The sequence below is a fragment of the Nicotiana sylvestris genome, chromosome 8 (genome assembly GCF_000393655.2).
Source record: "Nicotiana sylvestris chromosome 8, ASM39365v2, whole genome shotgun sequence".
NCBI classification, from domain to species: Eukaryota; Viridiplantae; Streptophyta; class Magnoliopsida; order Solanales; family Solanaceae; genus Nicotiana; species Nicotiana sylvestris.
The window spans coordinates 2,493,714-2,514,320 of NC_091064.1; the positions used below are offsets into that span (position 1 = coordinate 2,493,714).

At 35.3% G+C, this 20,607-nt stretch overlaps 3 protein-coding genes across 3 annotated transcripts; 1 reads left to right on the forward strand and 2 right to left on the reverse strand.

Moving 5' to 3' along the window:
* The first annotated feature begins 4,860 nt into the window (after positions 1-4,860).
* Positions 4,861-8,584, forward strand: LOC104232298 (trifunctional UDP-glucose 4,6-dehydratase/UDP-4-keto-6-deoxy-D-glucose 3,5-epimerase/UDP-4-keto-L-rhamnose-reductase RHM1). The gene is made up of 4 exons (XM_009785469.2): positions 4,861-4,903; positions 5,038-5,177; positions 6,204-7,791; positions 7,891-8,584. Exons 3-4 carry the CDS (start codon positions 6,217-6,219, stop codon positions 8,338-8,340), a joined length of 2,025 nt encoding a protein of 674 aa, XP_009783771.1. The 5' UTR covers positions 4,861-4,903; positions 5,038-5,177; positions 6,204-6,216; the 3' UTR covers positions 8,341-8,584.
* An 856-nt stretch (positions 8,585-9,440) lies between these two features.
* Positions 9,441-13,775, reverse strand: LOC104232297 (zinc finger BED domain-containing protein RICESLEEPER 1-like). Its single transcript, XM_009785468.2, has 4 exons — positions 13,590-13,775; positions 10,150-12,178; positions 9,981-10,046; positions 9,441-9,890 (listed from the first exon to the last, which is right to left on the reverse strand). The coding sequence occupies exons 2-3, from the start codon at positions 12,119-12,121 to the stop codon at positions 9,991-9,993; spliced, it is 2,028 nt and encodes a 675-aa protein (XP_009783770.1). The 5' UTR covers positions 12,122-12,178; positions 13,590-13,775; the 3' UTR covers positions 9,441-9,890; positions 9,981-9,990.
* A 1,206-nt stretch (positions 13,776-14,981) lies between these two features.
* LOC104232296 (protein trichome birefringence-like 42) lies at positions 14,982-19,745 on the reverse strand. Its single transcript, XM_009785466.2, has 5 exons — positions 19,418-19,745; positions 17,420-17,591; positions 16,519-16,694; positions 16,274-16,432; positions 14,982-15,356 (listed from the first exon to the last, which is right to left on the reverse strand). The coding sequence occupies exons 1-5, from the start codon at positions 19,696-19,698 to the stop codon at positions 15,065-15,067; spliced, it is 1,080 nt and encodes a 359-aa protein (XP_009783768.1). The 5' UTR covers positions 19,699-19,745; the 3' UTR covers positions 14,982-15,064.
* Positions 19,746-20,607: the final 862 nt, after the last annotated feature.

Genomic DNA, 20,607 nt, shown 5'->3' on the forward strand with positions numbered 1-20,607 from the left:
ATGTTCTACCCAAAACACCCAATTTTCCCCATGAAAATCATTGATTATGAGTTGAAATCATGTGAAAAGATGTTAATGATTGAAGAAAACGAGTTAAAAATGACTTACAATCGATTTGGAAGAAGAGTTGTCTTTGAAAAATCGCCCAAGAGTGTTTTGGTTTTGAAAGAGTGTGAAAAATGGGAGATTTTCGGCTAAGTATAAAAATTGCAGGTTGCAGATATGAGAATTGCGAACCCCGACCTCTGCTATGTTCGCATTTGCGAACAAAATATTGCATTTGCGACCAAGTAGATTTTCCGGTCTTCTTCGCATTTGCGATAGACCTCTCGCAAATGCGAAATCGCATTTCGCATTTGCGACTAAGGCAGTAGCTGGGGGGAATCGCATTTGCGATGGGAACCTCGCATTTGCGAGATAGTGCTGGCCTGGGCTAGTTCGCATTTGCGAGCCAGGCTTCGCAAATGCGAAGTCTGCAGGCCTGCAATACATCAGTTCAAAATCTGCAACATCCTAAGTCAAAATTTCACTCTGTGGCCTATCCAAAACTAACTCGAGCCCTCGGAGCTCCAAACCAACCATGCACACCAACCTAAAAACATCATACGGACTTGTTCGTGAGTATAAATCGCAAAAATAAAATCAACAACTATGAATTTAGCATCAAAATCATGAAATTTCTTAAGAACTTCAAACTTGCCAAATTTCTCAAATAAGGTCCGATTCACATCATTTCAAATCCATTTCTTACCAATTGTCACAGGCTCGACTCAAATCATGTATAAGACCTGTACCGGGTTTCGGAACCAAAATACGGGCCCGATACCAATGGTTTCAAACACATTTCTCTTTCAAAAAACTCATAATTAATTCAGTAAAATAATTTCTTTCAAAATTCATTTCTCGGGCGTGGGACCTCGGAATTCGATTCCGGACATACGCCCAAGTCCCATATTTTTCGACGGACCTCTGGGACCGTCAAATCATGGGTCCGGGTTCGTTTACCCAAAATATTGACCGAAGTCAAATTAATTCATTTTAAAGTCAAAATTCATCATTTTTCATAGATTTTCATATAATGGCTTTCCGGCTACGCACCCGGACTGTGCATGCAAATCGAGGTGAGACGGAAAGAGGTTTTTAAGGTTTCGGAACACAGAATTCATTTCTAAAACAAGTGATGAACTTTTGGGTCATAACAAATATATATTAGTAGAGAAAAAAATCGACAAGTACATTTCCGTGAGAAAATTCGCAGGTAAACAAACAAAGAAAATAATGAAAAAATCATATGTTAATCTGAAGAAAAATCCCTAGGTAACTCTACATGTGAATTTAGCTGGAGATATTTTTTAGGGGATTTACCTAAATAATTGGTTATTTTATGCTACTGAAATTCGGGAAAAATCGTTAAAAAGAATCGACCAAAGTTGGTCGGTAATGACCAATAACCGTCCAAAACGCGACCATTAACGTGTTGCCGGTATTTTGATGGTCGGAAGGTCCTACCGACCATAGTTGGTACTACCAACCAACTTTGATCGGTCAATTAAATTAAAAAAAAAAAGAATTGGTGAAAAAAAAAGTTGTTTCATAATGCTACTAATATATCTTGAAAATTAAAGTTAGAAAATATTAAATATACGAATATATTATAAAAATAATAAATAAAATAATATTAAGTTATTTTATTTATAAATAAAATACATAGGTAAAAGTATATTATATAGTATATAATATAGAAGATATTACATAAATATGAAGGTTTATATAATAATAAGGGCATAATAGACTTTTCAAGTAAAAATATGACTTTTCTGATAACTAGAGCAAAGTAAAATGATTTTTGTATAACAAAAGAAAGAAAAGTGACTTTTGTTTAATGAACACAAAGTTGAATGATTTTTACGTAACCAAAAAAAGAAAAGTGACTTTTGGGTAACAAATACAAAAGTTCAATGACCATGGATAAAATTAACTCCAAATGCAGCGGATGTGAATATTTTTCTTCGGCATAAATTCAGCATTGATTTATATAATAGTTTGTCTGCAACCTTTCATTGTTCTCAAAAATAATATATGCATAAGTTATGGGAGAATTTATGTGTTTATTTTCTGCATAATAATATGGAATAAAAATGCAAGTACTGGTAATACATGGATTAAAAATACAAAGATAATAGAAGTAACCCTAAAAAAAGTATAACAAACTTTTGTGTTGTTTAAAAGTAAAATTTTATGTTATATATAATTATATATAAATTTGTAACGGAAAATGGCCAAATATATTCATGTACTATCAAAAAAGATTTAAATATATCTTTCGTTATACTTTGAGTCCAAACATATCCCAGTCGTTATATTATTGGTTCAAATATACCCCTTTTCCGTTAAGTTTATCCAAAGTGGACATCCAATCTTACATGGCACTAACATTTGATGAAGTGGATGGCACATGACTTGCTACCTCAACCCCCTATGACATCCACCTCATCAAATATCAGTACCATGTAGGATTGAATGTCCATCTTAAACAAACTTAACAGAAGAAGAGCATATTTGAACCAATAGTATTACGACAAGAGTATATTTGGACCCAAAGTATAACGAAAAATATATTTATATTTAAATATTTTCTCATAGTACAAGAGTATATTTGGCACGTGCCGAATTCGTAATATAGCAAATAACCATTCAACAAAAACTAATACCTGCACTAATTTTTTTTGTTACCTGCATTATAATATTTACATTATTAATCTATGCACTAATTATCATTTCATAACTTGTCTCTAAATCAAACTGACCTCTTAGGTTGTGACTCACTGGTTAATGGAGTAGGATTTGATACCCCAACAGAAGAGGAAAAAATTAGACAATTTCTTTTCATTTATCTAGCTTCGATAGATACTAATTTTTAATATTTATGCGGGTGGAAAGTAACAAATATAGGGTGTGTTTGGTATGAACCAAAATATTTTTCGAAAAATATTTTTCAATTTTTTCATGTTTGGTTGACTTAAATATTTTGGAAATCATCTTCCTTATGAACTCATTTTCCTCCAATTGGAGGCAAATGTTTTCCTTATCAAGAGAAGAGAAAATATTTTTCAATACTCATTTTCAACATTTCCCACCCTATTCTCCATCCTTACCAACCCACCCCACACCCACCCCACCCCTCTCTCAAAAAGGCTTTTTTTTTTTAAATTTTAATTTTTTTTCCGTGACGGCCCACCCTGCTACCCCCCTACGGACCCAAATTTTTTTTTTATAATTTCAAATTTCTATTTTTTTTCATTTTTCTGCACCACCCCCACCCCACTCCCCCCACCCCCACCCTCGCACAAAAAAAAGTTTTTTTTTTTACTTTTTTCTTTTTGTAATTTTAAATTTCTACTTTTTCGTTTTTCTGCACACATCACCCCCTCCGCCCTGCCCTTCCCCCCTCCTCTCTCCGGTTTTTTTTTTTTTAAAAAAAATATATTTTCAGTTTTAGTTTTTTCATCTTTCAGTTTAAAGGTTCGAAATTTTACAAGTTCCAATGTTATGAGTTCGGAAGTTTATGTGTTTGGAAGTTTAATGGTTTAGAAATTATAAAGTTTACGGGTTCAAAAGTTTGAGGTTTCGAAAATTTAGCGGTTTGGAAGTTTATGAAATTTGTGGGTTCGGAAGGTTTATTTGCAACAAAATTTATGCAGAGAAAAATAAAACTTCAATCACAAACAACTATAAAGAAAAAAGAATTTGATTGATAAACATTGTAGGTTACAACTCTGTTTATCCCTTGATTCTTCCTCCGACTTATTTTACGTGATTCGAGGGCCTTAGCGGCGTATTTCTCGAACGTAGGATGATGCTAACCTTCCTCAGATGTATTTGATCTCCATGAAAAGGAAGAACATCCGTTGATCACTTCGGCGGCTTTGAGAGAGACAATATTTAATGTCTTTGATCTCTCTATGAATATTCCATGATTTTTTATGGAATTTCGAGATCATCTTTGAAGCATACATGTAGCCTTATTTATAGGCATAAATTAGGGTTTGGGTGAAGAAGCCACCAAGTAACCCTAATAAACTCCTAATTTTTCAAGAGTTGTTTTGAAATTAGGACTTATCTTGATCTGTTAAAATTTTAGTGTCTACAAGGTTGTTGGTTCGAAAATTTATGGCTTCATGTTCATTATATTTAAATTATTTGTGAATATTCTTGAGAAGTTATTTTCCTTAATTTGCATACCAAACACCGAAAAATAAATAAGATTAATACTTATTTTCCAAGAAAACATTTTCCTATGTACCAAACACACCCATACTCTCTAGGTGTGAAATCTTGTCTGAACATCGCCATTAAGAATAAGACGAAATTATGATACACATTTATCTCAGCTTTTTGTTCCGAAAGTTGCACCAAACCATGCTAATTTATTATGGTCAATTAATTTAATAAGATGAGAATTTATATTATTTAACCCTGATTAAATAATAGAAATTTATGTGTAAACACATATGATAGATCTATTAATTTAATGTAAGCATCGTATAAAATATATTTTCATCGAACATGCACTCTAATTGTTGAATCCCAACCTTGGAGTAACAATAAGATTGTGTCACTGTGACATATAAGTCACTGTTTCGAGCTGTGAAAGCAGCCACTAATACTTTCATTAGAATAGACTATCAACACATACTCGGGAAGTACGTCCCCGAACTATGCGTGAATATGAAATGTTTTGTGCTCCGAGCTGGCCTTTTTCCTTACTCCAATTTTCATTCTTTTTATATGAGTGGGACCCATTGAGTGGTAGTTGGTAAATATATGGAATGAATGAAACCCATCCATCAATCTTTCCCTATTTCTCAGCAACAAAGAGAAGCCGAAAAATTACCGTTGTGACGTAATTTTCCTTACCGTTTCACCATTTACCGTTCACTGTTTCATCATTTTTACTCCCCCTCTCCCTCCCTCTCTGTTTTATTCTTTGCCTGAAATCTGAAAAGGAAATAATTTTTTTAATTTTCTTTGTTACAGTGAATCTATAAATAGAGAAAAACACGCTACTTGACTACAGCCTTTCTTTGTCTGAATCTCAAATCTCTCTTTCTAAAACCGAAGCAAACGACGTAGTTTTTCCCCTCATTTGGGGTGGATCCTGATCTGAATTTGAACTAGTAAGTTCACCAATTTCTCTATTATTTTTTGCATGCTTTAATTTCTATATTATAAATTTGTTACCAATTTAATTTTTTCGTGATCGGGATTTGAACCGGTGGAAGAAATGATCTTCGATAATTAATTACAATTTGAATAGAAAAAAATGATCTCCTGTGTTTAATTTATTGATCTCCTGTTGTATTTTTGAATTGTATTTTACTGATTTCCCGTGAAAATGGCCGTATAACTAAAATTACATTTGAATATGGATTGGATCTGTTTATGATTTGATACTTTTTGATCGATTATTAATTTGGCATTGTTTAATTCATTCAGATCTAATAGAGATCAGCATTTGAATTGCTCATTATTGTTGTGAAAGTTTACTAATCATGTCGGATCTAATGATCTGGGGTGGATTTTTTGTTCCATTTTCAAATTGGTGCTTGTTTTATTGTTATAATTCATTGAGATCAAGGGTTGAGATTTAGAGAAACCTGATTTTACTTAAAAGACAAATTTTGGAATGAAATGAGCACGAATAGAGTAGAATATATACCAACCCTGGCTAGTTGTGGATTGAGGAATAGTTGATTGATTGATTAGTTAAACAAGATGTCTTTTTTTCCTTTCTATGTTGTGTATATCTTTCTTTTCATCCCATGCTCAACTTAAACCGAAAGGTAGAGATAATGAAGGGTGGAATCTATTTTATGACGGTAGTGGATGCAGGTTAATTTTGTAAATACAGATATATAACTTATCTGATGTTGAGGATGACTGTTGTAATTTGTACCGTCTTGGTACCTTTTCGATAAAATCTTACCTTATCAAAGAAAAAAACTTCTCTTATGTTGAGGAGTTGTTAACTCTGAAATGCTTTTGTTGGTTTGTAGTTGTTGACTCGGACATTTTTGCAGTGGTTTGTGCCGTTAGCTATGCAAATGTTGGCTTGAATTTTGTTCTTTTCTTTTGAGTATAGGTCTACTGGATCCGAGTTTATGATAAAATCTTAACATTGATTTGGAATTTGTCATTTGTAGAAGCTGCAATAAGATGTCAACATACACCCCTAAGAATATACTCATTACTGGAGCTGCCGGATTTATTGCATGTCATGTAGCCAACAGGCTTGTCCGGAGCTACCCTGACTACAAGATCGTTGTGCTTGACAAACTTGATTATTGTTCAAACTTGAAGAACCTTATTCCTTCCCGATCTTCCCCTAATTTCAAGTTTGTTAAGGGGGACATTGCCAGTGCAGATCTTGTTAACTACCTTCTCATCACTGAGTCCATTGACACTATAATGCACTTTGCTGCTCAAACCCATGTTGATAACTCTTTCGGTAATAGCTTTGAATTCACTAAGAACAACATCTACGGTACCCACGTACTATTAGAGGCCTGCAAAGTTACTGGTCAGATCAGAAGGTTTATTCATGTCAGTACAGATGAGGTTTATGGTGAGACTGATGAGGATGCTGTTGTCGGAAACCACGAAGCCTCACAACTCCTTCCCACTAACCCATATTCGGCCACAAAAGCTGGGGCTGAAATGCTTGTTATGGCTTACGGTAGATCATACGGTTTACCTGTTATAACCACTAGGGGGAACAATGTATATGGTCCTAACCAATTCCCCGAGAAACTAATCCCGAAATTTATACTTTTAGCCATGAGGGGGAAGACTCTTCCTATTCATGGAGATGGTTGTAACGTTCGTAGTTATCTTTACTGTGAGGATGTTGCTGAGGCTTTTGAAGTCATTCTACACAAGGGGGAGGTAGGTCATGTTTATAACATTGGAACTACAAAAGAGAGAAGAGTGATCGATGTTGCCAAAGATATATGCAAACTCTTTAACATGGATCCAGACAAAAGCATTGAGTTTGTTGAGAACAGACCATTTAACGACCAGAGGTACTTTCTGGATGATCAGAAGTTGAAAGAGTTGGGTTGGTCAGAGAGGACCTTGTGGGAAGAGGGTCTGAAAAAGACTATTGAATGGTATACCAAAAACCCCGATTGGTGGGGGGATGTCTCTGGAGCATTGCTTCCCCATCCTAGAATGCTGATGATGCCCGGTGGAATAGAAAGACATTTGGATGGAGCCGAGAAATATGATTCAGGATCTTCTGAATTCTCAGCAAAGTCCAATGAAACCAAAACGGTAGCTCCAGCTCCAAAGAGCAGCAACGTGCCTCAGAAATCCCCTTTTAAGTTTTTGATCTATGGTAGGACTGGGTGGATTGGCGGTTTGCTAGGGAAATTGTGTGAGAAACAGGGGATTCCTTATGAGTATGGCAAGGGACGTTTGGAGGATCGTTCAAAGCTTTTGGCAGACATTAATGCTGTCAAGCCGACACATGTATTCAATGCTGCTGGTGTCACTGGTAGACCCAATGTTGATTGGTGTGAGAGTCATAAACCAGAAACGATTCGTACAAATGTTGCCGGTACTCTTAACTTGGCAGATATTTGCAGAGAGCACGGTCTCCTGATGATGAATTTCGCCACTGGTTGCATATTTGAGTATGATGCTAAGCACCCAGAGGGTTCCGGTATTGGGTTCAAGGAGGAAGATACACCCAATTTCGCTGGTTCTTTCTATTCAAAGACCAAGGCCATGGTAAGCGCTTACTCCTTACGACTCTGAAACGCAAATACAGTGTCAATTTTCTGATTGAGACATTAATATGTTTTTTCTTTTTTTTTTTCTTCTACTAAGGTTGAAGAGCTTTTGAAAGAATATGACAACGTTTGCACACTCAGAGTTCGCATGCCAATATCTTCAGATCTCAACAACCCTCGCAATTTCATTACCAAGATTAGCCGCTACAATAAGGTGGTCAATATTCCTAACAGTATGACCATACTAGATGAGCTTCTTCCGATCTCAATTGAGATGGCAAAGCGTAACCTCAAGGGCATATGGAATTTCACGAACCCCGGTGTTGTGAGCCATAATGAAATCTTGGAAATGTACAAGAAATATATCAATCCAGAATTTACTTGGGCCAACTTCACATTGGAAGAGCAGGCCAAGGTAATTGTTGCAGCTCGCAGTAACAACGAGATGGATGCATCCAAGTTGAAGAAAGAGTTCCCTGAGTTGCTACCGATCAAAGAGTCGCTGATCAAGTATGTGTTTGAACCAAACAAGAAAACCTCTGCATAAAAAAGCTGTTGATCTCAAGGATTTTGTATGCTATTTTAGCCATTATTCATTTTTGGTACCCAGAATTCTCTTATTGTTTTAGATTATTGTTAGTGACTAGAGTTTCCTCGGTCGTTATTCCTTCTTTTTTTTTTGGTATGAATTCATAATATTTGTGCTTTGTATGTGGAAGATTTGGATAGGCTGCTCCCCTGTATCTGTTGTTGAATCTGATATATGGAATTTTGAACTTTTTCTAGCTCAATCATTTTTTTCCTTTTCGCAATGATTTGTTGCTTTCTACTCGAATTTTAGCGGCAAAATAACGAAATAGAACTTCAGGTGCTAGGTTGAATATATGTAAAATCCTACAAAGTATTATAACCATTAAGTTTTGGACCCATAATTTCAAAGGACTCTAGGAAAAAAATGGGCAAATAGCCACCTTTTATAAAATGGTAACGTGCACAAAGCATCTTGTGTTCACGCAGGGTCGGAGAAGAGTCGCATCCCAAGAGCCTAACCTATTGCAAGCAAATAGCCACTTTTTATACCGCTAATAAAAAGTTAGCTATCATCTCAAAACGAACCAACATTTAGCTACTCCTTAATGCAAAAATAAAATTTAGACAAAAAAAATCCCAAAAGCTTTTATTAGTGAAACTCTAGTATATTGTGCTGGATAGAGTCGCCAATATGGGTTTGGCACGCTAGGTTAGGATGGACTGTGCTAAGATTCTTTTAGCTCATTTAAGAATGAGGCTTTTTAGCCTGGCTCAAGTAAGCATGTGGCTCGTGAAACTTGATTGAGGTTGGGCCGAGGCAGTCCGTGGTCCTAATAAAAGGTATTTCATTGAAAATATAAAAATTAAAAGCAAAAAAGGAAACACAATTATCTCTATTCTTATTAGGTTTGACTGATATTAGGTATCTATCTGCAACAATGTCAAAGGTTATTAAATAGAATAGTTGAGATTTTAGATTGAAAACATAACAGATAACCTTTAAGACAATGAGACAAAGCTACAACAAAATTTGTACTTGAAGCCAAACTTAGAATTAACATCAGCAAACTTGTACTAAGACCAACAAACCAATAAGAAGACAAATGCAGCTAAATTGTATTGAAACCAGCAAATTAATTCTTCATTTTTAATGCCTGGAATTGGAGCGCGAAGAAACCATCTTTACGTGGAATTTTGATGTCCCTTTGACTCTTCATAACAAATGACAATTAATTTTCTTACTTGCCTAAAACTTATTAAAAGGGACAAAGGTCAATTTCTTCCCATCTGAACACGACCTTCCCTCGACACTCTTCTCCTAAGATAACTTGTGAAAGTTCCAGTTTATGCAGGGGAAAACCCCCACGGTGGAATAACATATCTTGACTACAATCAACATTTACAATTGAAGAAAAGGCAAGAAAATCGAAAGAAGTTGATCTTAAAGCAATACAGTCATATTTAAGAAGATCTACTCAATATGCACTAAATTGGATATTAAGTTTAAAGTCATCAAAAGAAATCAAACACTTGTGTCCTGATTGAACGATCCTCCAATCAGCAAACCTTGCAAAGGGATAAACTCTAAATTAGAAGATCGACACACACAAGAAAGGCTTGGAATAGGAAACAATTTGTGAAGATAAGGAAACATACCATAGATGCCCTACTTTGATTCCATTGAAAGTGGCACGGCAGTATAGATGTGAGGTGAGTTGGTTTCTGGTAAGTGAAGTACAACCATCCATTAAAAATTTAAAAATAAACCATAAGAATATTAGCACCTAACGATAGGCAGAAGTAAATGTAAATCAGATGAAACTACCTTCAGTTTCCGTGCGCAACCAGTCCTGACCACAAACCAAGGCTTCTCTAGCAGCTGGATTCAGTGAACTGCGATCTTGGTCAAGCACCTTGCCTCTGTTATTGAATGCTACCTCTGGCCCAAGAGTGGATGCAGGAACTCCCAAGATATCACGTGCCATCATTGATAATATGGGGTACCTTGGTGTGTGAACTTTCCACCAATTCAATATGCTGAAATCATAATTGCGTGGAAAGACTGGCTCTTCCAAGTATTTCTCAAGATCTGACGTTATGTTGTGGTTTTGTGAAGTTTCATGGAGAAATTTGTCAAAACCTCTAAGTCTGTCCCTTGTACCACTAGAAATATTGGTTAAACTGCCAGAAGTACCAGCTGTATCTGGATCAAGCGAAGATGAGCCCATAGCATACTCATTTGAAAGCTCCCTTATAGCATCAGATATTTCTTTTATCTGATTTGAGGCATCAGAACCATAAATCTGAGGATAGTAATACTCCACCAACTTCATCTTGAACCTGGGGTCCAATATTGCTGCTACCGCCAAAGTCGAACTGCACTTACTCCAATACTTATCAAACTTTTCTTTCATCTTCAGCGCTATATCACTAAGAAAATTATCAGGATTTTTACACCAATCAATCAACTGGATGTGAATGTCACATATTTCAGGGAAATATAGATTCGCAGTTGAACATTTATTTGCCGTGAAAACATTAGTAACTTCAACAAAAAGTTTTATATAGCCCGCAATAGCACTAGCATGATCCCACTCTGTTTCAGACAAAGCGAAAGTGTAGGAAGGGTCGCGCTCTTCTAGTAGACAGAAGGCTCCTCTATAATCTAAGGCAGCTTCAAGCATCAAGTATGTTGAACTCCACTGCTGTCCACAGTCAAGAATCAAAGGCCTTTCACCACTAATCGCAACTTGCTGAGCAATCTCATTGAATTTTCCTAGGGCTAATTGTGAACTCTTAACATGCCTTATGCTTTCTCGAACCTTGTGGATCACATCTCGAAGTGCTTCCATGAAATCAAAAATGATTGATTTCAGTAGCTGCACTGCACAACGCACGTCAAACAATTCACCATTCTTTAACAGAGGCCTGTTTTGAGAAAGCCAGTCCTTGATTCTAAAAATCATCTCATCATAGCCCGTGCAATGATCGAAAGTCATAGAAAATAACTTACGATCAATGGCCCAGTCTGTCAAACTTTTTATAACAACTTCTGAAAGTATGTCATCTGTGTGAGAAGGATCAAGTGTTACGAAATTCAGCATTTTCTTCTGCAGTTTCCAGTCTTCATCAATGTAAAAAGCAGTTAAACACAGATACCGTGCATTTTCAGATGAAGTCCAGATATCAGCAGAGAGAGTAATTCTTCCATGCAAGTTATGGATCGCCTCATACACCTTCTGTTTCTCTTTTGCATAAATTGTCATACAGTCAAGTTCAACAGCACTGTTAGTCAAAGTCTCAAATAATGGCTGTAAGTTCTTGACAAATATTTTGAATCCAACATGGTCAACCATGGCTAAAGGATAACCATGTAACATAATCATACGGGCAAGATCCAGACGGCTCCGCTCCTGATCAAATCTAACACTACCAAGGTTGATAGGCATGGTAGCTTCCTCTTTCTTTACTTCTTGATCAAACTTAAAGGTCACAGGGTTAACGGTTTCTTCTTTCCTTTGCCCTTCTTCATAAGTGACAACTGCAACAGTAGTTTCTTTTCTCTTTCTCTTTGCTGCAAGTATTTGGGAAACATCATAGTTGGATCTTTTTAGACACCGCAACAAATGATTCCTCAGATGAGTTGTTCCACTGTTACTCGATCCACTAAGCTTCTTTTTACAATGTACACAAACAGCATAACAGATATCTGCCTTTCTAACTCTTTCAAAATGGTTCCACACAACGGATGTCAACCTCTTTGGTTTCTTTGCTGGGGTCTCAACTGGAATTTCCATGGCATGGATGAAGCTAATTAACCAATCTGTTTTCACTGAAATGGTTTGGTCTAAATGCTGTTAAATGACAAAACAACCATAACCAAGTTTCTGATCAGGATCTTTTTTGTTTTATCAGGACAACAGCAACCAAGTAAAATGCAATGGCAGAATTTTAAGGAAGTCAAAAAGGTTTGTACTTCAAAATCATTAACCAGATCCAGCATCTGAAGAAAGGAAAAAAGATGCAAACTCAAATTTTGAGCCTCATAATACTATCCTAATCATTGTAGACATGCTGTAGATCTTCATCTTGTTATTAAACAAAAAATTGTTTTAAATGTTATGCACTCAATCTTGAAAAAGACAACCAGCCTAATAATCATCACAACTCTTTCAACTGGAGTCGGTTTGTTTATCTGATTTATGCTCTCTCTGTCTCTCTCAATTATCTGATTATGATCTTTTTCTTGTGCGTGGATATAATAACTCATATCTTTTGGGAGGAACATATTTTTCATAATGAAACAAAAACAAAAAAAAATTGTGAGCAATATAATGGTAAGTAGCCTATACAAGCGCCGCTGAAATAAAAAAGAAGGATATACTTAATTGACACCGAAGCACTGATTGTACAGTTCAAGTATCCATAAACCACGCACAAACAACTCATGAAGTCAAAAGCATTAAATATGCAAGTTCTTTTGCAGCCTAAGCTCTAATATAAAGAAGCCAAAGACAAGAAGAAAAAAAGAGAAAAGAAAAGAAAAGAAATCTCATGTTATTCGGCTGAAAACAGGTCTGATAGAAGTGGTATTCCCCTAAAGAGCATCGGTAGGGGCTTGCAACATAGACTCAACGGGTTCAGCTGAACCAATTTCTTTTTACCCAGAGCACAGATAATATAAAAAATCACTAAAATTCAACAAATATTAAGTTCTGAACCACTAAATTCAAAGGTACAATGGATTCAGTGGTCATAACACAATAAAGGTTGAACCAATCAAGTTTAAATCTTGGATCCGCCTCCGGACCATACGTGTTCACAAAATTCACGACAATGTTGATCCACGATACTCGCAACAGTGGCTTTATACTGACCAAAGTATATGCATATCCTCACATATTAAAGTTCATAACTAGAGCCATTTACAACATCCAAATGATCCAAATTCCCAATCAAATCGAATTACAAAAAAATTGCAAAACCAGTTTCAATAAGCACAAAGCCACACAATAAGACATTAAAAAAACAACTTTGCCTTAAAAGTCAGTCGAATTAATACAGTAAATCAACTACACCTCAATCCCAAACTAATTGGGATCGGCTATAAAAATCCTCAAAATCCATTCCACTTATTCGGCCCCAGTATATTAAAAAGAAAAATGCACAAAAAATCTATTTTTGCGAAGAGTAAAAATTAAACGAGATTTTCAAAATTGAGCTCAAATTGATTCACTTGAAATTTATTCGGGTTGAAATGCGAACCTAGAAAGTGAAGAGCTTTTCGTTGACGTTGTTCAGAGAGAGATCCGATCAGAAGATCCGAGAGAAAATAGGGTTAGGGTTTGGATTGGATTAGAACGGAGAAGAGAATATGAACCGGATGTTGAGACCGGGAACCGGGAAGATCCGGTAAGAATGGCCCGATTGCGTGATTTGGGATTTGGGTGGTTCACACATTTGTGAAGTCCGTTTTGAGGGTTAGCAGAAATTTGGGTCGGGTCGGGTTAGGTAAAATGGATCTTCTCTTCTTATTTTATTTTTGAGATATTTTTTTCTTAAATTTCTTGATTTTATTGCTATAACAAATATTAGTCTTGTAACTTGATAATTATTGTCTAGGATTTGGTTAGTTTAATACTAGTATTAGAAGATTTCTACGGATAATAATTCTTCAAAACTAGAGTTTAAAATTAGAAAGTTTTTCTTTTAGAAAACTAGCAAAATCTTTAGTAAATCACGTGAATATTTTAAAATAATAGAATATTGTGGAACTCGAATTAAAAAGTTCAATAAAATGAACAAATTATGTGTGACCTTATTTTGTGTTACTTATGTTACATCATATTGAAACATGTTATATAAACTTTTTGTAGATTTCATGAATTTCTTGAATATTTTACACAAGTTTCCTCAATTATTCGTTTACCGATAATGGTGTGATTTTGTAGAAATGACACCAAGTAGCCACTCTAAAAGGCTGTTATTTAATAATTCGTCAATATATCCTGAATGTCCTGAATTATCCTGAAGTTAAATTTTTGCTTCAAAATTTCAGGACAAAATAAGTACTGACAAATCTCTAAATAGCATCCCTAAAAATAGATGTTTGTGCACCTGCAATTTTGCGCAAACTGTGTAGGCCTGCTATCACAGTTCAACCTATGTTTGGGTTTGGATATGGAACTGGAGAAGTTTTATAGTTTTATACTTCTTATCCTACATTAATATCTACCCCATCGGGTAGAGGTAAGGTCTGCGTACACACTATCCTCCACAAGCCCCACTTGTGGGACTACACTGGGTTGTCGTCGTTGTTGTATCCTAAATTAATGATTATTTAACAATATTTATCATGGTATTATTTTTTACACATGTGCGGACGTTGGTTTTCTTAAATTTTATTTACACATATTTAGTGAATGTTTTTGGCGAAGCGGCGTCAGATGACACTCATTATATAAGGTTGTCTCAGCTCTACTCAAATAAAGATAAAATCTTCTTACACAGGAGAGGGAAGCCACCTTGCCATAACAACAACAATAACAAACCTTACCCCTACCTAGCGTATTCCATAAGTAGGGTCTTAGGAGGGTATTGTGTACGCATACTTTACCCCTACTTAGTAAAGATAGAGAGGTTATTTGCGATAAATCCTCAGAATCACCTTGCCATAAGGTTTCATTTATATATGAGTGAGAAATTTTTGTAAGAAAAGAAGAATACACTAGCTTCAGAAATTATTTCTGGAGCAAGATTGTGTACAATAGTTCATTCCAAGTATCTGGAACTCCAGCTACACACCAGTGACTGCAATCGATTTCGCCATTCGCATATCTTGATGGATGTCCATCTTTTCGTAGTTGTGTAAGCAGTGTAATATCAAGTAAATATACAGATTTTGTCATGTTACTTAGTACATTCTTCACCACTGCCTCTCCTGGATATCTGTCACCTGGATAATTTGACCCCTCTATTGGCTTTGTTTGTCCTCTGCAGTCCTGTACCATTGGTTCATTCCAGTCCTTGCCACTGAAATAAGGAAATTGAACCAAGTTGAAGAACCTGGTCTAAATTAAGTTTTACAAAGTAAACATACTAAATGGAGAGGTTAATTTCAATTATGGCCACTGAACTAATGTGCGTCACGTGATCCTACTGTGTTTTTTGCACGTGACTAGGTGGACAGTTAATCGGAAGGGGGTGCACTAAACTCCCGCTATGTGCGGGGTCTGGGGAAGGGCCGGACCATAAGAGTCTATTATATGCAGCTTTACCCTGCATTTCTGCAAGAAGCTGTTTCTACGGCTCGAACCCGTTACCTCCTGGTCATATGGTAGAAACTTTACCAGTTACGCCAAGGTTCCCCTTCACAGTTAACCGGAATCTAACTTCAATATATCTTATAAAGCGCAATATTTGTGGTCACATTAATGTAACTGAATTTTACCAACTATAACAATAAACTCACAAAACTACTTTTTGTCGCATTAAAGTAACTGACTTCATGCACTATAACAGTAAATTTATCAAAGTGTATGCACTATACCAACAAAACCTACATATCAAGGTGACTTTACTGTAATAATAGGTAATATTTTGTGTCTTTACTGTTATAATGAGTAAAGTTCAGCTACTTAATGTGACAAAAAATAGTTTTATAACTTTACTGTTATAGTGTAGGGAGTATTGCAATATTATGGATCCAAACAAAGCATTTATGATGTCGAGGTTCCTACACCCAACCCCAAGTAGCTCGCGATTGAGGCATAGTAGTTGTTGTTGTATTACTGTCGTTATAGTGGATAAAGCTCAGTTACTTCAACGTGTCGAAAATAGTCACGTGACTTTACTGTTATAGAATGTTCAAACTTGCAAGAAATTCTATCCGGTGGTTCGTCGAGATTAAAATGTTTAGGGGGAAGAAGAAAATCTGTCTGATAACTTACTGATAATGAACAGCAGAAATTCCTTGGAAAAACACTTTGGTCATAGCAGGATCAATGTTGGAATCAATCCAATTGGCCCAAGTAGTCAAAGCAATCTTGTATGCTTCCATATGGTCCATCTCCTTGTAGATTTTGTCACCAACTTGAAAATAGTCCCATCTGCAAGAGAATCAAGAAACTGTGAAATTTTCGGCAATTAGAAATACTGAAGTCTGGTTTTCTATTATGTTGATGAAGAAGCGCACGTTTGTAAACTGCCGGTATGTATCCACCAATGGTAGCTGTTGAAGATTAAGAAATCGACTCCCTTCCACTGGTCGCTCCTGCTGAGAGAGTCGAGTTTGAGAACTCGACCTGCTTCCTCGACCACTAGGTCAATGAGAAATCCATTTTTCAAGAATGTGACTGTGAACTCGAACTCCTTTCAAATGCAACAAAAAGAGCATGAGAAAGAAAAGAAGGATACATTTTAAAAGTTAAAAGAAAGTTGCAGGACAAGGAGATGCTGTAGGCATAGAATGAAGGCAGAAGTTGATGCTTCATTTGATCAGACAGAGACAGACCATTCTACATTGGCTAAGAATTCAAAGAATGATGGCGGTTCAACATTTCAGCATTAGCCATAACCATTATATATGCAACCGAGCCAGAATTGAAGATCAATCACATGTTGAGTCACTTCCAAATTCCAATCTTTTCATTACATAAACAGAGTAAACGACTCGTGTTAGACATTCATAATAAGTTCTGGTTTGCACTTTGTACTGAGTTGAATGCGGCCAGTATTTGTCTAGAGGCTAAGTAGGACGCTAACAATTGGTTTCCGAGCAGGATATATGATCCATTCGCTATTAACACTATAGATCTGAAAACATGCTAGTGTTATTAGAAAGTGGGGTTGGATCATTTAAATCACAAGAAATGCAGTAAATTACACGTGTTTTTGAAAGCTTTCGTCAACAACAAACCCAGTGTAAGTCTGGGGAGGTAGTATATACGTAGCTTTACCCTACCTTGAGAAGGTAGAGAGGTTGTTTCCGATAGACCTTCAGCACAAGGAAAGTTTTGAAAGCTTTCGTCGTGACATGAAAATTAAACAATTGATTTTTCTATCATGAACTTTAACCTGTCAAATAATTGACTCACCGGGAATGAGAGAACAGAACGATTTCTTGTTCTATCAAATGTGTAATTAGAATTCGGAACTGCAGCGTGAAGCATGCATGCTAGTGATTGCCATTGATTATTGCTCAAGGAATCACCCACAAACATGAAGCTTTTGCCTCTGAATTTTTGCAGAAGATCTTCGCCATTGAACCTATGCGTTAATCCAAAATAATTCATCAAACAAGTCTTCAATGATAATAAATTACTAATCGAAATGGCAAACTATAAACACTCATTTTGAAGCAGGAAAAAAAATCCTTTTTTATCATAAATAACAACAATTATCGCTACGCCTCATTCCAAGCAAGTTGGGGTCGGCCAGATGAATCTTCACTGACCATATTACTGCACTTAAGCTCATTTTAATCTAATATTTTTATTAAAAAAAAAAAGTAAAAGTACTAAAAACTTTCTATATTTTCTACTGGCATATATATCTCGCCGACTAAAAAACTCCTAGAAACCACAGGAATTTTTCTTTATCAATAATCTTAGAAAATTACATTAAATATGCCTATGTAACAAAGCATAATCAATTCCAATACCAGAATAAAATATGAGATTGCAGTAGATTGACAGTTAGGTAATACTAGTCAGACCATGAAAATACTCTTTAAATACTAAACAACTTAAGTTAAATAGCAAAATCTGATTAAATTAGGATTTAGCTGAACGATTGATTGCAGAGGAAGGGTGCATTATACAAACAAATAAAAATAAATATAAAAATAAAAATAAAAAATAAAAAAAGGCTAATTAACATATCCCAATTCTCAGACGTCATAAACTCTCGATAACAACTAGTATTAAATATTAATTATGGTTAAGGATCATTTTATGTGGCATCTTTTTATTATTAATCCTTTCTGAAAAAAGATATATTTTTTATATTTAGAAATAATTTAAATGTAAATTTCTCATTTTACCTTAGGATGTGTTTGGTACGAAGCAAAACCCAAAAATAACCAAACACGAAAAATATTTTTCTTGATAAATTATATTTCATTTGAGAAGGGATAAACAACTAGCTTTGCTTATGTTTTTCTCCAATAGTCTATTCGAAGTAGTTTCTGCATTTTAGAGTCTTGAATAATGAGACAAACTTTTTTTCCTCAGAAAAATATTTTCCTTTAATATCAAATAGTACACTTAGGGGTTATTTTGGTACGCGGGACAAGGTGAGATAAGGTGGGGGATTAAATTTATGCTGTGTTTGATTGACTATAAATTTATTCCAAATTTATAATCCCGAAATAATTTAGTCCGCGTACCAAACGATCCCTGGCATGCTATTATAGCCAAAAAAAATATCCTAGCTGATTTAAAATCACAAGTTCCATATCCGTCCATTAAAATTGGGACACATGAATAACAATTGTTAATCCCAGAGAAACTGAACAACCTCACGGCTAGCCAGTTTTTGGCTTGGTAATTGGAAAATAATCAATATTTATAAAGTCATTAAAAAATAGCCACTATTTTGCTGCAACGCGAAAAGTTACAACATAATATACTGGAGATTAGTGCACTGGTATATGAACTTCCAGCATATAACACACGGAAAGTTCAAGCATAATATAGTGGAGATTGGAGCACATGTGTTCGAACTTCCAGCATATTATGATGGACCAGCATATTATGATGGACCAGTATATTATGCTGGAACTCCAGTATATTATGCTGGAATATTTTTCGGATTTTGAACAATATTTTCGTTCAGATTTATCTTTAAATGAAAAATGGTTAAATTTCGATTAAAGATAGTATTTTTCAATTACCACTTGTAAATCTAGCTATTTTTGAATTTCACCCCTTTATCTTCGCTCGGTAGAGATAAGGTAAGGTCTGCATACACGCTAACTCTTTACAGATTTCACTATGTCAGATTATACTAGGTATATATATTATTATTATTATTATTGTTGTAATCCAGAGTGAAACTGAATTTAACTGGAAAAGAGAAGCCATTGATGTTACCTGGGAAGGTCACAGTCTGTGGGCTGCCATCTGTACTTGAGGAAATCTTGATCATTTCTGCCATTTTTGAGGCAATTGAGACCTGGGTCTATGAATGGACACTGTAATGAATCATAAAGTGGATAAGAATCGTCAAAAATCCAGCTTCCTTCAAACAAATTACAGTTTGTCAATTGTTGGTGTTCATAAGATAATGTTATTAGAGGAAGAAATACAAGAATAAAGTATAAGTTCAGACAAGAAAACCAGCAGCTACAGCTGGTTCTTGTTTTAGCAGACATGGAGAAACAAGTTAGAACTCAAAAGCTAACAAATAGTGAGCTCTCAATGAGAAAAAAGAAAAAGATTTACCTTTTATAAACAAAAATATTTACACAATCAGGTCACTTATTAGGTAAAAATAAAATAAAAGGCAGCCCGATGCCAGTGGGGAAGCCACATGGTTATAAGGATCCATTCGTCGAAAAATTGTACTGTGTATATAAATAAAATATTACGTTTTAGAAGTATATAACACATATTGAACACCATTTGTCGGAATTTTTATCACTTCTTTTAAATTTTGAATACACTTAAGTAAATTCCTAACTTCCCCACTGGCCGATGCACAAAGCATTCCGCATTTACGTAGGATCCGGGGAAAGACAACAGTTATTAGGTAAAAGAAACAAAAGGCATCCCGATGCACAAAGCATCCCGCATTTACGTAGGATCTGTGGAAGGGCCGCATCTCAAAGAGTGTGATATAGACAGTCTACCGTAATGCAAATATTAGTGGTTGCTTTCACGGCTCGAACTAGTGACCTATAGATCACGGAGATAACTTTACCGTTGCTCCAAAACTCTCCTTCATCGGTTATTTAGTAATGATAGATAAGTTTTTGTAATAAACATTGTATTACCTAATAAAAATGGCAATTAATCTATTATTATAGATTAAATTACACTAACAATGTAAAAGTCTTTAGTTGATAGTGTATATAACTTAAATTCGAATACATAAATAGTGTAAGAGAATTCATATTATTAACATATATTACTTAACATGTTATAAAAGGTTATACGTAGAAATAGATCAGAATTTAAAGTTTATGAGCTTTTACAAAAACTTCAAGCTGGATTTACTATCAAATATTTATAAATATTTTTGTGGATTTTATAATATAACGGTCTTCTTATATAACAGTTAT

What these genes read in the sequence shown, in the direction of transcription:
- LOC104232296 (XM_009785466.2), bottom strand. Translation starts at nt 19,698, where the DNA reads ATGTCTGCTAAAACAAGAACCAGCTGTAGCTGCTGGTTTTCTTGTCTG. An exon ending in GTTCTGTTCTCTCATTCCCG is followed by an intron (nt 16,695 to 17,419) that starts GTGAGTCAATTA and finishes TGCATTTGAAAG; the next exon opens with GAGTTCGAGTTCACAGTCAC. An exon ending in CATACCGGCAGTTTACAAAC is followed by an intron (nt 16,433 to 16,518) that starts GTGCGCTTCTTC and finishes ATTCTCTTGCAG; the next exon opens with ATGGGACTATTTTCAAGTTG.
- LOC104232298 (XM_009785469.2), top strand. Translation starts at nt 6,217, where the DNA reads ATGTCAACATACACCCCTAAGAATATACTCATTACTGGAGCTGCCGGA. An exon ending in ATTCAAAGACCAAGGCCATG is followed by an intron (nt 7,792 to 7,890) that starts GTAAGCGCTTAC and finishes TCTTCTACTAAG; the next exon opens with GTTGAAGAGCTTTTGAAAGA.
- LOC104232297 (XM_009785468.2), bottom strand. Translation starts at nt 12,121, where the DNA reads ATGGAAATTCCAGTTGAGACCCCAGCAAAGAAACCAAAGAGGTTGACA. An exon ending in GTTGCGCACGGAAACTGAAG is followed by an intron (nt 10,047 to 10,149) that starts GTAGTTTCATCT and finishes TTCACTTACCAG; the next exon opens with AAACCAACTCACCTCACATC.